The 16,168-nt window shown below is 38.2% G+C and overlaps 1 protein-coding gene across 2 annotated transcripts; it reads right to left on the reverse strand.

Annotated features, from left to right (window-relative positions):
• Positions 1 to 22: 22 nt before the first annotated feature.
• FAM133B (family with sequence similarity 133 member B) lies at positions 23 to 15,406 on the reverse strand. 2 transcript variants are annotated; one of them, XM_027684615.1, is made up of 11 exons: positions 15,281 to 15,406; positions 11,582 to 11,679; positions 10,799 to 10,877; positions 8,459 to 8,533; positions 8,254 to 8,286; positions 7,774 to 7,842; positions 7,070 to 7,165; positions 5,834 to 5,881; positions 3,991 to 4,086; positions 3,658 to 3,702; positions 23 to 2,058 (listed from the first exon to the last, which is right to left on the reverse strand). In XM_027684615.1, exons 1-11 carry the CDS (start codon positions 15,302 to 15,304, stop codon positions 1,972 to 1,974), a joined length of 750 nt encoding a protein of 249 aa, XP_027540416.1. In that variant the 5' UTR covers positions 15,305 to 15,406; the 3' UTR covers positions 23 to 1,971. The 2 variants fall into 2 exon arrangements, with proteins under 2 accessions (XP_027540416.1, XP_027540417.1); XM_027684616.1 differs by lacking the exon at positions 8,254 to 8,286.
• Positions 15,407 to 16,168: the final 762 nt, after the last annotated feature.

Genomic DNA, 16,168 nt, shown 5'->3' on the forward strand with positions numbered 1-16,168 from the left:
CCAGCTTAGGTATTTGGAAGACTGGGTCTCATTTGCATTTTTATTTCTTTCTGTGGCAGGCGGTTGTGTAAAAGTCAAATAAGGTATCACAGAGGACAGAGCATTTATGCTATGGTTCATTACAAGTTCTTCTACCAAAATGGCAACACCACAATTTAAAAAGAAACCAACCCCAACAAAACCAAACACAAACCCCAAATCAACCCCCTACTGTTCACTGCATCTTGCCTTTAATTTAACCTCACTGACAAAGCAGTGTCTAGAATTGGTAACATCAAGCCCAACACTATAAAATATTTGATAAAAATATTACTATCATTTAGAGGGACATTGCTGCAATGGTTGTATTGTCCCAAGAACTTCAAGTCAATTTCTCTGTACAAACGCAACATGAAATCATTTTTCTCCCATAGTTTTTAGTTATGGTTTGCAGACTAATAATCAATGTCTTAAAGCTCTTGAAATTCTTGGCAATACGATATTTGAAACATCTGTATGCAGAGGTAAGTTCTAAGTTAGCACCTGTGCAATGAAAAAAAGGGGTGGATCAAGAATACAATGTATAGTTGACTGCCTCGGATGGATGGGCAGTTGTTAAAAGCTAACAGAAGGCCCAGCAATCAGTATTTCAACGGAAGATATAGCAAGAATTTCATGTAAACTAAAATCGAATGGTTGCTTGTGTGTTCTTGTGTGCACATTTAATTTAAAAAAGCTTTTTTCCAATATCTAAAGCAACTAAATTAAAGTAAATCAGCTTTATGACTTAGGTTAGCATTCTGTAGCCCTCAAGTACAAAAATATAAATACCAACTGTTTAAACAGTATCTTTAATGAGATTCTGGCAGTAGTTTTTTTATCTAACAAGACACGTCACGTAACAGATCTGCCACTGAACTTGCTTAGAGTAAAATCAGCTTCAATATGAAGCTGTTAAGGTATCAAAACCCTGCTTTTTACATGCTAAATATCTTCAGCAAGTGTGCACTTAAACACAGCAATGAACTTTAACTAAATACATACATGAAACTCTGCATGTGGAACATAATTCATAGAACTGGTTACAACAAATTATTACCTGTATTTTGTTAATTTAAAAATGGTACAAATCATGCAAAACAATTCTAAAGGTAATGCAAACAAAGCTACCAGTGTTTGCAAGAAGTTTTCAATTAAACCAAAATGACATTAAATGAAATACGCATATTTACTAGCAAAGGTCTATCCCTATTTCAAAGAAGCAGAGGTAAAATACTCAGGTTTAAACTGTCAGTTATGCTGCAAAATGTCATTGCTCTTGCTTAATGCAGAAGCACATGCTTGGAAGCTCAAAACTGCTTATTCAGAAAAAGTCTGCTGACAATAGCTCTAGCTTCCCAGGAATCAGAGATGCTGCATGGATTAAAAATAGCGGAGATTTGCAAGAATCAAAGGCAAAGGCACCCTATTGAGTTAGCCAAAATGGTAGCATTCCCTTTCTTAAGCATGAAGACGGTTAGGGGCCAGATGATACACATTTCTACAAAGGCAGCCTTTTAAATGTTATTAATTTTCCATTAGCAGACACCAGCTTGTAATAGTTTAACCTGCAGGATGAACTTGGGATTTAATTTGTCCTGATTTACAAATAAAGACTATTACTAATGCTTTAAAAGACTACTTTTACTATCTAAAAAGTTTAACTCTTATTTTCCAATATTTTACACCTCGGCTGGCCTACCATCTCACATTGTTTCAAACATCCATCACTGCTTACTGGAATTTTCTAAAAGTTGTACCTCATGTATTAAGCAGCAGGCAATAACAATGGTCTGTCCCAGCACAGCTGCATCTGGCTGGCTATTGAAAGATTAGAAATATTTCTAAAACACAGGAAAACTCATGCAGTTTGGTAAAGTTGGCTGTCATTTCACAGTTTAAGTTTTCTTCAGTCATTACACTTCTGTTGATAGTCTTGGGTTTTTTTAAATATTATTCTGAATCCGAATTTGAACCAGCAATCTTCTTTTTCTTCTTTTTACCATGTTTCTTGTGCTTCTTTTTCTTTTTTGTTTTATCCTAAAAAAAAATTAAATGAAAGTTATTGTACAATAAGATTTCCATCTGTTACGTTCTGCTAAGGCAAAATGAGAGCACGGAAAGGATATCTCTGCAAAGACATTTCGAAAGAGATTTCTACAGAAGCCCATTGAGAAATCACAAAAAGAAAATTCGTATTTCACCCAGCAATTTGCACTATTATGAGCAGTCTTCAATTTATCTCCACCATGATATGGCTATTTCACACTTCTCATCAGTGTCACCATTACATTTCCTAATCTTTTTAATGATTTTCAGTGCTTTATAGATTACTGAGAAAGTAATATGGAAGTGCTTTGACGAGCCATGACATTTTATATATGTGGGATTAACTCGCATGTTTACAGATTTTGAAGTAAAGCACTTAAATTCACTGCGCAAAATTAACTAGCTCAACTGCACTTGACTAGAATCTCTAGCACTTGTACTTTGTTTAAAATAAACCAATTATAATCTCAATTGTAAATATAAATACACTCAAATTAACCCTGCTGGATTCAGTCCTGAAGCTAATATGCTGATCCACTGCACTTCAGAAGCTGAGATGTACAATCTTGTCTTCTTGCAAGCAGAATTTCAACAGGAATTCTCAAATAGGTGTGATATTATGTAAATGAAAGAATCAGTATAAAATGTACATGATTTTATAGATATTCCTTACATATTTTATATATATTCCTTACACATACATATATATATATGTTTATACATATTCCTTACACATACACATCTTCTACAAAAACACCCCCACAATCAATCACTGCAAATCTTACAGCAAACAGTTTATATGATTCTGAAAAAACAAACAAGTTCCATGAAAAAATGTGTACTGAGTATCACTGATACTCCTATGCTGTTATTTTTAGGTGACTAATGTAAACCTTCCCCTCACTCTAACTTATCTAGACAACTGAGATGCCTAACTAGGAACACTGCTGCTGACAGGAGAGAGATTATACAGACATCTTGAGTGGGCACTCAGGATCTCAAAACCACCATACTCCTAAATAAGGAGCCTTGGCTACATGTGATAAATTTGGGTTCTATATAAATCACTGCTGAACCCTCCTTTCACTTTTATCAACAGAAACAAATCAACAGAACTGAAAAAAGTAACAGGTTGCTGGCAGCTTTTTGGTTGGGGGTAGAATTATAATGGTGCAGATGTTGCAGCAATTATGTCCTAAGGCCCTTTTCATGGTGGAAGAGAGGAATTACATACAATGCTAACAAAGGAACAGCACTGATGTCTGTCTGTGCGGCAAACTGCTACTCTACCCGGTACTCTACAGGTAGTAGTAGTTCGAGTAGGTTGATACAGAGTACAATTCTACCGTAAGTGTTAAACATATAAATCTCAAATCATATATAGGTAAAATAGTGACAAATTCTTCTTTAATTCAACAATTGAAAAAAGTGACTTTAACAGGTAAACAGAGAAATTGTTAATTTAGATTCATGTGACAGTACACTATTGCTATAAAACATATGTATTAGCGAAAAATGTGAAATTGGAAATTAACCAAGTACAGAGTATTTATATCCTGAAACTACAGTGTGAGTAAGAGGGATACTTGCTGTTTTCTCCTTTTCCTCACTGTTTTTCTTCTTTTTTGCTTGCACCTGAAGAAAAATTAAACCAAATGTAATATCCATAGAAAGTTGAATATTTTCAAGAAAATTAATTCAAAATTACTTGTAGACAATAGAAGGTGGACTAAACAATTCTTCCTAAAATTTTTTATTAAAGATAAAAATACCAAAAACTTTGAGCGTGCTGCACTCTTAAATTCCTCCGTAGAGAGCAGAATAGTTTCAATAATATACTCAATCTAAGCTAGTTCATTCATTTACTCAGGTGAATCAGTAAGCTAAAAACACTATAACATCTGAAATTGAGGTTTCACTGACCTCCTCTGTCTGATCCGATTCAGATACAGATTCTGATGATAAAGGTCCATCACCACGATCTGCTTTCTTCCTTTTCCTGTGGTGATTTTTACCTTCCTACACAGAAGTAATATATTTGTGAGTAAAGTCAGGCCTTTCAAATTTCATAAAAATTCTGCTTAAAATTTAAGATTGAAATATCAGTTCTAAGTTGTGAAATATTTTAAAATATTGTTGACATTAAACTAACTACTCATCATCAACAAATTACCCTACCAAACTGTTAAAATGCTTTTAGTGAAAATAATAATTTTACATATATTCCTTTTTCTTGTTACCAAGATACAGCAACTTTCTAGAAGTGAGAGGAATAATAATAGTCTCTTATTTTAAATAATAACACATGGAGAAGTAAGTATTTGAAAATAAGACATTTCCCCACTTTTAAATAACGTATAACTGAATATGTTTCAATATATGCATACAAACACTGCAGCTTCAGACTCCTGCTTTGTTGATGCAACCAAAAGAAAAAGCTCTCTCTATATTTGTGTTGAACCAGGACAAGCTGTCCCTGCCAGCTACACTTCCAACATTTCATATTTAATATCAATGCATTTAAAAGGACAGTATTTTTAAAATTTTGATGTTGTGTGAGATTGGTTGATGAGCTACTTTTCTGCCCCCCTGCACTTCACTCTGGACCAGGCAAGGTGTTTCTAAGACTGGAGCTACTTTTCTTCACTCAATTTCTAAGGCCAAAAAATGAAAAAAATAATGCTAATAATTTTTTCTTGCAAGGCAGGATCACACATCTCAGCTGTGCTAATGAATCTATTACAGGCACCTCAATCATTTCGCAAAGGAACTCACGAAAAGTACCATGATGCAGCCCATCTGAGAGATGGGGGATCTGCAGGTAGGGGAACACCACTAGTCCCCAAGTGCCTTTCAGAAGATGTGTGAAAGCAGCATTACAATGAGGAACTATGGTAGACACTTGGTCTTCAAAGACAAGCTACTCAAAAGGAGTTGATGGGAAGTGGACACTGTAAAATAGAAGCAGGAGCAATGGGGAAAAAAATCAGTGCATTTGCCTCATGTGATGGAGAATTTGTACATCAGAATCAATACTATTGACTGAAGTGGTAGAGTCCAAAGTGATAAGAAAGGTAACTGGAGAGAAAGACTTGTGTGGACTCTGAAAGCATTGTTAGTTTACCCTTTGGGTAGCAATAACTAAAATTGAAGTCAATTAGATTATTTACAATAAACATAATGGAAGGAACATAATGGATGTATACAAAATGGTGCGGTGGTGGGAAAAGAAAGAGGGTTTTTGTGCTCAGAGAAAAGACACAATAAGGTAGTTTCTCTTAAGCTAATACAATTTCCCCTGCAATTCTTCAAAGCTGTCATAAGTACAGCATCTATAATTATGACTGCATTTAGATGAACATATCTTCTGCTTGTTTTTCCTTCATTTACAGCAACAAGCCAATATCCTACCAGGTATGCCACTGAAATATCATCACACATATTTTTAGCTCAGTGTGACAGCTAAAGGTAAACCCCAGAATACTAGAATGCAGCTGATCTACTACAGCAGATTAGATAAATTTTTAATTTACCTTTGTAACAAGAACAGATCCAGCAGTTTCCACTAATAACAATTACTAGTGCAGGAGCTGAATCCAATTAAAAGTCTATCTTAAAGCTGGGTGCGGTGAATACCTTCTGACTGTGTAGTTTTGGACAGAAAATTTCCATAGGTGTCAACTGAGGCATTCAATATTAAAAAAAGAAAGCTCCATTATGTATGCAAAATGCAGTTCTGATGTAAATATTTAAAGAATAAAAATACCTTCTCTTTTTCACAGTCTTCCTTTGACCTCTTCTTTTTTGTGCTGTCCTAAATAGAAAGGAAAACATAAACCATGACAAAATTATTTAATGAAAAAGGTAGTAATCCCAAAAGCAGTCCAACCCATAGTCTTTTTCTGTCTTTTGAAGGTAATTCTTCAAAGTTATCCTTTCTACCTTGCAGTGAACAGGAAAAATATGAAAAAGACATAATTTTGATGCAGCTGCTTACTTCCTAAATGATCAGCATGAAAAGTCTGTATGGCATCAGTTAACACTGTACTTGCAGTACAGATAGAGAGCCTCTGGAAAGGATATCAGCAATCACTACTGTAACTGCATATTACATGGAACAGTTGGGAGCCTTTATTCTTTATCCATGTCCATCTTCACTGATGAGGCTGGGGTTAAGCAGGTATTTCCCTGGAATTTTCTGCCTTCCAGTTTCAGCAGTGAGGATATCTCTGTCCCCCTTTATATAGCAAATTTTTTAACCTCCCATTAGCAAAAATTCATAGGTGTATGCAAACAAGATTCATCAAACATACCCTACTGAATTATATTCCAGCGAAAGCCTGTGATAAAGTCTACAACCAGAATCTTAACAAGGCACTGTAATATTAATATTTTGGCAAGAAGTGCAGTTACTATACACTGTAACACAGAAACATGCTAACATAACAGAACAAATTGCCTGATGTATCCTCTTCATTTTTTTGTTCATTCAATAAGCCTGTGTATCTACATTGCTCTACTTTCAGAAAAGGAAAAAGACAACCTCAATTTAAGATGCATTTGGGAAAGGCTTAGTTCTCCAACAAGATCCTATTCAGTCCACAGATATTTAGAAAGGCAATATTCTGGCCACTGATACCCTGCAATACCTGTATTTTCACAGATGGTGTTCAATTAAATAGCATATTCAAAAGAATTTCACAGAAAATAGTGTTAATGTAGTATTAAAACTAAACAATTGAGCAGCAAAAAAGCTAAATGTGTCTGAATTCAGAAAAATAACTACAAATGGCTGGAATAAAGAAAGTTCATTTTCTAAAGATCAACTTATTTCTGCCAGGCATTGGGGCCAGTGGAGGCAGATTCCAGACTGCATGCAGAAGATACAAGTGCAGCTCAGGCACAGTGAGAATGCACAGATTTAAATTTGGAAGACAAAAAACCATATTGATATGTGAAACTCAGAAATGTTTCTCTCTTTATAACACATGTGCATATTCACCTTGCTGTCTGACTCAGATTCTGAAGTTGAGCTTGCTGAAGATTTCCGTGAGGAGCGATACTTCTTTTTTCTTCTTTTCTTCCCTTGCTTTTTATCCTATCCACAAATATTGTAGAAAAAGGAGGAAAAACATAAACTTGAATTTATGCTCATTAGAATTGAAGATTTACATTAGATGTAAAGAAGAGGGAACACCAAATTCCTATATGTTATCATGTTCTCTTGAGGAATAAAGTATGCTACAATTGATTCTTTTATTGGATGACCTTCATAACTCTTCTGCATTGAAAAAATGTAAACTGGTGAAAAATCCAGGTTCTCTAGATTCTGTTTATTATTTAGATGTGTGCTGTAGAATCTGATTATCTGTAACAAAGATTTTTGCTAAAAAGTAAAAATGGTATGTTTGCATTTTTATGATTAGATGGGAGATTCTATTAAAAAAGCATACAATTCAATGTTAAAACAGAAACAGATCCAGTCTACAAGCCTGGAACCCAAAATCTATAGCGTCCACACAGAAACTATTGAATAGATATCTATGTCTAAAATTAACAACTTTATTATATGTAACAAATGTATCAAAATTAAATAGTTTTATGCAAACCAAGCCCGCAAACAATATTCTAAAACATATTACCAAAATCTGTGTTAAATAAGCCTCATGAACAAAACCTGATAGATTCCAATAAGTTAGCTCTTACCTCATCTTCTGAATCAGATGAACTGCTGGAAGAATCAGAGCTTGATGAAGAAGAGGAAGATGAAGACAACTTGACCAAACACAACAAAAAGTGAAGCTTGTGAGATGCAGCATTTTGTCTAGCAAACAGTCAAAAGCCCATCCAAACACTCCCTTTCAAATTTCTACGTTTTCGAAGCATCATCAATAAAATTTTACTTCTAAGAAGCTGATCCTATATTGATTTTCTTAAATAGAACTTCTAAGTAACTTCTAACATTTTTCATTTAATAATATCTATTTACTGATCTTTTCCTCCCTTTTACGCAGAAATAAAATTCTCCTTGAACAGAATGTATGCAAACCCTCTTTAATAAAAGTAAGTTAATTTAACACCTAAAATCAAAATTACGGCTACACTTTGTCTTTCAAAGAGAACTTAAATGACAAATAGGAACAACCCCAAAGCAAAAAAGCTCAGAAAAGTGAAAATTTTGCTCACCCTATTAGATTTCTTCTTTTCCTTTTTCTTTTTCTTAAAAGCAAAATAAAACAAATGTTACTTTGGCATAATTTTTTTTGCAATGTATTTAGGTTTATATACTTTGATGGTGGCTTTTAAAATGTATTTATTAAATTCTGTGTTGGCAGCATTGATGATAAATCCAGTTCCGAACACAGACTGTATGAAACGGAAAATAACTTACCTCTTTCTTTTTGGAGGAACTCTCATTTCCACCCAGTAATTTTTCCCTGTGTTTTTCCAGTTCTTTCCTCCAATTCTAAAACCAAACAGAAGCAGTGACAGGAGCATCATTTCCAAACAGTTTAAGCTCTCCTCTGCATGACATTATAGTTTCAACAGAACCCACAGAAAATAAACAACATATAATGTTGACCAAGGCTGTAATACACTTGATTTTACATAAGATTAATATTCATCAAAATACAATGCTAGTTCATGTGTTCAAGTTATTTGGCTTTAAGAGACCGTTATTTATATTGAAGATCATTAATTATGGCATTTTTGCTTTTGTATCACAGTGTTTCTGCTGGAGCACTTTTGAAAACCAGGGTACCCTATCAGAAAAACTGCATTTTTTTCTTAGTTCTAAAAATCACCTGAAACAAAACTTCAAGATAAATTCTCCTCGGCCTTCTTCAATGTGTCTGTAGTGTCTGTTCTGGGTCTTTTAATGTCAGCAATAATTAGATCAAATTACTGTACATATCTTCATAGAAATGCTCTTATTTTTGTTAGGCCAAGCATACCAGATGGATGAATAAAAGTCTCCTCTCATTGCTCCTTTTCAATCCCTCACACAGTCTCTAGGTCTACCTAAAATCCCCCCTTCAAGAACGTGAAGCATCCAACCTGCCCCCATCAAACTGAAAGGTTGCTAGGTTCAGTCTGCACTGTCAGACACATCATGTGCTCCCTTCTTTATTATTCTGATCCTCACAATGAAGCTGTATTGGTAATGTATTGGCAAAACAATGAAAATCTACATATTGTGCTGAAGGGACAGAAATATCAAGAATTAAGTAACCTGTGCATTGCAGTATGATACCCAGATCCCCATGTCAGCATATTGTGAATTAGCTGAATATTGCTGATGAGACGCATGGCAGATTAGCCAGGATACAGTAATGTGCACAGTGTGCTTCCACAGTCCAAGGTAGCATCTATGGAATACTGCGGTGGGTTTGTACTTTGACATAACAGGTACCCAGAGCTACCTGAGGGGTCTCCAACAACAGCCTGTTCTTCAATAGGCCACTATTCTCTTTAAATTAAAGACTGCACTAATGTTATGTTTTAAACAAAAAATCTCAACAACTGTCAGTAAAACAGGGGAGATAGCACCTCATTCAGAGACTTGTAATCTTTTCAACCGTTCAGAGATTTGTTCTTAGGAGCTTTAGGAATAACTCATGGCTATTTCACGATTCCCTGCAACCCTTCCTGCTGTTCTGCCATACTGAAAGGTTCTATCCATACCAGTTTCAATTATTTCACACTCAAGCAGAGATAAAATCAGGAAAGGAATGTGACAGAATACTAAACCAAACTCACCAAGCTAAAAGTCACAGAGCACGGAACAACTGATCCTTTCAGAACAGCACCCCATGGCCCTCCAAATCCTGGTACAACTTCTTAGGCAAAAAGGTACAGCAAGAGTACTAAGGGGTACTATGCCCTTCCAGTAACAGACGAGGAGCATAATCTACTTCAACCAGAAACTCACAAACAATAATGAAGATTACTGCCTGAAGCTTACCTCAAGATACCAGGACCCAAGAAGCAACAGAAGCAGATAAATTCATTGTAGACTAATTTCTCCCTTCTATACAACAGGAGTTACATGTGAAACTTTCTTATACTGGGGTGATTTCCAGTAGGTATGGAATGCAAGGATCAGAACAGCTGCATTTATAGCAGAGAACCAGCACATACTGTAATCAGCTTAGGTTGAGCAAAAAAGAAGTGCTTTGTAGTCCTATCTGTACATTGAAGGCCATTTTTGTGCCCTCTCCCATATTAATATTACATTTACATTCCTTGCCAAAGATGTCTGCTTCCAGTAATACACTTTTTCACAATATATTTGGACTCTGTGATATTAAACAAGTGAAGATTAGCACAAGAGGCTTAGGTTTATCATACCTGAAAATGCACTAATTTATTAATATAAGCACATGCATTTGTATAAATATATTTACATTTATGACAAGGTCAAGTTTTATTCACCAGCAAGTTTAAAAACTTTCTCTATAGTGTTTCTCTGAACTGAGAGTAACTATTCACTGGTTAAGTGGTAATCTTAACTCCCAATATAAATGAAACAAAATATTTACTCATTAAAAGCTTGAGTGAAGTGAAATACTTCACTCAAGTGAAGTATTAACAATAATAATAACAAAAGAAAAGTATAATAATAATTATTATTAATAATAACAAAATAATAAAATAATTATAATAACAAAAGAAAAGTAGCTTGTTGGATAAGAAGAATCATATATTGACAGCTAATAACATTACCAACCTCATTCATCTTTTCTTCAAACTCAGCCAAAGCCCTGGATCCTTTCTTTTTCTTTTCTAGTTGCTCTTTCACTTCTTCCCTACATGAAAAGGATGACAGATCACAATTTTCACAATTAAAAATACCTTCTTCATGCCCTCTTCAATGTCTAACTTTTTGTAGAGTTTTTTTGTCGTTTAGCCTTGGTTGAACTTTCAACAGAAGAAGCAGGAAAGCATCTTAGATGTTACACATATGGTAACCTAACCCTAATAACTTAAGTACGGTAGTTAAATCCCTCTGGAAGATCTAAAGTTAACTTTGCAATTAAGTAAATTGTTCTCTAATGTCTCATAAAAGTAGGCAAAAGGGACTGAACATAAAGTAAGTTGCTGATAATATCTCAAAGTGATGACTTCGTTGGGTAGGTAAACTGTGTTCTAAGAATATACCAGCAAAATGTTTTTCTAGAGATCAATTTGTTTACAAATTAAATATATCTGCAGGGTTTAGGTATTATTTATGAAAGAATTATTTATGAAAACATTTTCCTCTTCTGAGAAATTGTTGCCAAAAAAATACAGACAAATAAGAAATATACATTTCAAAATGAAATACTATTGTTTTTAAAAGAGAAGATTGAAAACATATTTAGAAAAGAACACTTTGGTCAGAGACAAGAAATCTTTTAAAATCTATTACTGGATATTCTGGGTGGGTGGGTAGGTACCAGTGTCATTTTAGTAAGAGGGAACAACTCTTTTACTTAAAAGGACAGAATAGTAGAGAGGTATTGCCACTTACCATGTTGGTCTTGGCCTGTTCAAGTAGTCTTGTATTGTTGGTCCTGAATTTGGTGCAGGACCTCGTGCTCTGGCCATAGCTATGGGATTCATATACGCCTTTAATATGAAACAACAAAAAGAAATATAAAATTCATCAGTTGTGTATGATACCAAAAAATCTTCTTTTTGTTCTTCACAAAAAAACCCATCTCATTCACTGAAAAATAATTCTGACTTGTTTCTAAAAATATAAAATATTTAACTAAAACAAGTTGATTGGGTCTGGCAGAAAAGACTCGGGTAATTGTTTTCAATTTGAGTTACACCGTGGCAGAAAGAACTGATCCACAAAGAGACCATGTTCCTTACAATTGCCCTCCCTGAGCAATGATTTTGCAAACTGAGAGTAGTAGCATGATTGCTGAAATATTCTTCCTTGGGATATGGAAAATGTAGTTATGGTTCAGCTCATACTCTCTGAGACAACCGATTCTATGCCTTTAGCATTCTGTTCAAAATTGATGACAGTAGATTCAATAAATTCTGCATGAAATTTCTTGCTGTAACACCAAAACAAGAAAGCAGTGGTACTCTGCTACAATTATGCATATTTGAAAATTCAGTGATTTAGGGCTATTTGAGGAGGAAAAAAACTCCAAACCCAAACCCAAACATACATAATGCCAATTTATGACATATTCCATCTTTCAAACCTATGCATTCTGTTTGGGCTATAGAAGATTAAATTAAAGCTTAGAATCCATAATACATCTCATCAATTAATGGAAAACTTGTAGCAAACAATTCTTCCATATTTTTTTATGTCAACAATAGTTTGTTCATGTGAAAGGGAGGTACATATCTTATCTCACAGGTTTTTATCACATCATCCCAATAACTTTACAATTTACTTCTGCAGAACATAACACACACTGTTCTTACTGTTCAGTTTGGAGATGAGGAAAAAGATCAAACAGCCCATACAATGCTTCTCTTTCATTGCCCAGTCTGAGACAATTTTTTAAAGAGTATAACATTTTGTAGATTCAAAGCAAAGATTTGACCATCTGTGTGGCTCCTACACGTCCAACACTGCTTTTTATCAGGCACTCAGAAACCACCATACACAGGAGGTGACCATTTGTGAAAGCTGTCAGAAGCAGCAGCTGTTGCCCCCACGGCAGAAGCAGCGACTACAGCAATGCTGAGTTTCTGGACTGCAAGCAGGCTGGTGGCCTTCAGCCTTCAGCTCTTGGGGATACATTTAGCCCTGGAAGAGGGACTCCAGGCTCTGCCTTGGATGGGGCACCTGGCTAAACTCCCCACACGAGTTTAGCTCATGATCTGGACCTGGACCACACTAAAGCAATCCAAGGACTCTTTCAAGTGGAACATTTTTTGACTCCAAGTTGACTTTGCAACTCTAAGGGTGACATTTGCTGCTATTTCTTGGGGCTTTGCTCTGTGGCTTTAATTCACACAAAAAGGGTAACACAGGCAAATAAACACAGGTGTGCCAACTGAAACAAGCAGCAGATGGGTGTATGCACTCAAGTAGCTACAATACTTAGAAAGAGGCATTCACATTACAAATCTGAGTAGAATTTTCGTAATTGAATTCAACTTTGAGTGGAAAAGGAGTTTCTTTAGGAATGCAGTAAACAGTATCTGAACACTGCTTTGACTAAACAAAGGTAATTTTAATGTACGAGATCCACTAGAAACTTGGCTTTCTCCAGTGAGCATGCCAAGTCAACTCTTTTTGGTTACCAATCAAGAATTTCTATCTTAAAGCTCTTTTTAACATAATTATTTTCTAAAAAACAAGGTCTCTTGCTGCTCTTAAATAAAAATTAACTACTTTCCTACCTGAGCTCGCATATAATGAACCTCCCAACAAAACTCTCTACCTGCAAAACAGACAACCACTGTCAAATGTTGTTTTTCTATTTCCTCAAACTGCCCCTGGACAACTGGCTAGGAAGCTTCCTCCCTTTCTTTAATGTTCCCACAGCAAGTACATAATGACTGAGTACTACACTATATTCCATGATTAGGAAATTTATGTCTTAAAACATGTTCTTATAATTTCAAACAGGTTTATTTATGAAGAATTACTTCACCAATAAACATTTCTACTTCACCAAACTGCATGTCACTAGCCAGAGACAGCACAGAAAAGCACCCTCAATAAAGAAAGTACTTGTCTGCACATTCATATTCTTCTGCTTGGCAGTTTGCTCAAGCAGATATTAAGAAGGTATTTGCTGTATAGCTTTCATGCTCATGAAAAGCATAAAGAACCTTCAACCAGGTATGGTTCTCTGGGCAAGCAATACTAACTACTACTGCCTTGCAAGTATCCTATACATGTGAAAAAGCTCGTTTATTTTCCATCTTCAAACAGTAAAAACAACGGTGTATTTAAGAAGGGATGTGTTAGAGAAGTAACAGAAAGCTCTACAAAAACACAGGAGGAGCAAAGGGTCCTATATTCTAAACTGTCTGTACTAGAAAGCCATGATGGCACAATGAACATTATATAGGAACTTTATAGTCTCTATAGTATAGAGAAAGATTTGCTGGCATTGGTAGGTATATCCCAACTGTTGTATTAAAAGAAAATTAAGAATAAGTAAATACACACAAAAAAACATTACAAGAGGGCAATTTCAAGCTTAGGTCCAGTCTTAGGAGTCTAACACTGTCAACTCTTTCTTAGTAGACTCCATTATTTTGATACCCCAATAAAGCAATCAAAGGCACTTTGCTATCCCTCTGTATAGTGTATATGTCCTTCATGTCTACTACTATATTATTCCACCGAGGTATGCAAAGATGTGAATGGATCTGAGTATGAACACACAGCATATACTAGAAAAAACAAAAAAGGGAAAAAATAAAAGTATTATGATTTGTGTTTAATCATAAAACTCAGTTGCAAATTTACAATGCCTAAATGATTATGAGTGTAAGGTGAAAGCCTGATACAAAAACATTTAAAGACAAACAGGAAGAAAGATGAACGTGGTAACTGTGTGAAATCAGGCTCTGCACTCAGGTGTGTAGAAGCGCATTTTTTGTCTGCTGAGCGCTAGCTCCCGAGGCAGCAGTGCTGCGTAAAGCTAAATTTCAGATCGCTCAGGTATAGCTAAACGCCAAGTTTAAGGAAATACGGCTGAGCACAGCAAAGAGCTACTTCAGCGAGTGCTGCAACTCCCAGCGGGAACGTTTTATTTTTGTACGGACCAGGCCAGCATCTTAATCACCTTCCCCCGGCAGATCACAAAGCAGGCGTCAGTCACGATGCTGCCAGATTTGACAAGGCAATGAAAGACTCTGCCAGAGAGCCGCGGGCACGTGCCGAGGGAGGGACACCCCACACGGGGCTCCGGCAGCTCCCGGGGGGAAGCGGGGCACGGCCCGCCTTTGTCGCCCGCCGGCGGGCTCCCGAGCCCGGCCGGACCCCAGTCCCGCCGCCGCGTACCCAGCCGGCCTCCAGGAGCCCTCGGCCCGCCGCGGGCAGCCCCGCCAGCTCCGGGCCCCTCCCGTCCCCCGCGGCGGCCCTTTCTGCCCCGCCCGGCGGCCGCAGCGCGGCGGCGGCCGGACAGGCCCGCCCGGGCCGAGGGAGAGCCCAGCTCCCCACAGCCTCCGCGCCGGAGGTGCGGCGGCGGCGGCGGCTGTGGTGGATCACAGAGGCGCTGCCCGCGTTACTCACCACCCGGTTGTCCCGCTTCCCCATGGCGCCGCCGCCTCAGCCCAGCGTCCTTCCCCGCGCCCGGGAAGCCTCGGCCCCGCTCGGCCCCCCTCGGCCCCGAGCGGCCGCGGAGCTGCGGCTGCGGCGATGGCGGCGGCCGCACAACACCCCCTGCCGGGCCCACGGCGCCTCAGCGGCCACCGCGGCCCCTCGGCGGCAGCGCCCGCCCCGCCCCGCCCCGCCCCAACTCGCGCGGCCCCGGCAGCGGCGGGGGCGGAGCGGGCGGAGGATGGGAGGGGCGGGACACTGCGGGGCGTCGGGTGGGGCGGTGGCAGTGGCGGGGAGGCAGAATCACGCACAGAGTGTGACAGGATGGGTCAGGTTGGAAGGGATCACAGCGAATCATCTGGTCCAACCTCCCTGCTCAAGCAGGGGCGTCCCAGAGCACATTGCACAGAATTGTCCTTGAATATCTCCAGTGAGGGAGACTCCACAGCCCCTCTGGGCAATCTGTTCCAGTGCTCGGTCACCTGCACAGTAAAGAAGCTCTTACTCATATTCAGGTGGAGCTTCCTGTGCATCAGTTTCTGCCTGTTGGCTTCTGTCCTATTACTCAGCACCACCGAGAAGAGCCTGGCTCCATCCTCTTGGACGTGCCCTTTAAATGAGGTCCCGTCTCAGCCGTCTCTTCAGAGGCCGAACAGGCCCAGCTCCCTCAGCTTTTCCTCGAAAGAGGGATCTCCAGCCCCGCAATCATCCTCGTTGCCCTCCGCTGGACCCACTCCAGGAGCTCCATGTCTGTCTTGTACTGAGGAGCCGCCGGCGGGGCGAGCGCCGGGACAGCCTTTGTGAGGGGGAGCTGGGGGTGGCTCTGAAGGGAGCCTGGATGAAATGTAAACGTGCACTTGC

Source organism: Neopelma chrysocephalum, unplaced genomic scaffold, assembly GCF_003984885.1.
Source record: "Neopelma chrysocephalum unplaced genomic scaffold, ASM398488v2 Primary Assembly neopelma1_67, whole genome shotgun sequence".
Taxonomy (NCBI): domain Eukaryota; kingdom Metazoa; phylum Chordata; class Aves; order Passeriformes; family Pipridae; genus Neopelma; species Neopelma chrysocephalum.

Bases quoted from the DNA above. Each gene is read 5' to 3' on its own strand.
- FAM133B (XM_027684615.1), bottom strand. From the start codon at position 15,304: ATGGGGAAGCGGGACAACCGGGTG. The intron at 11,680-15,280 runs GTGAGTAACGCG...TTCATATTAAAG, and splicing joins GGAAGCGGGACAACCGGGTG to GCGTATATGAATCCCATAGC. The intron at 7,166-7,773 runs GTAAGAGCTAAC...ATTTGTGGATAG, and splicing joins CATCTGATTCAGAAGATGAG to GATAAAAAGCAAGGGAAGAA.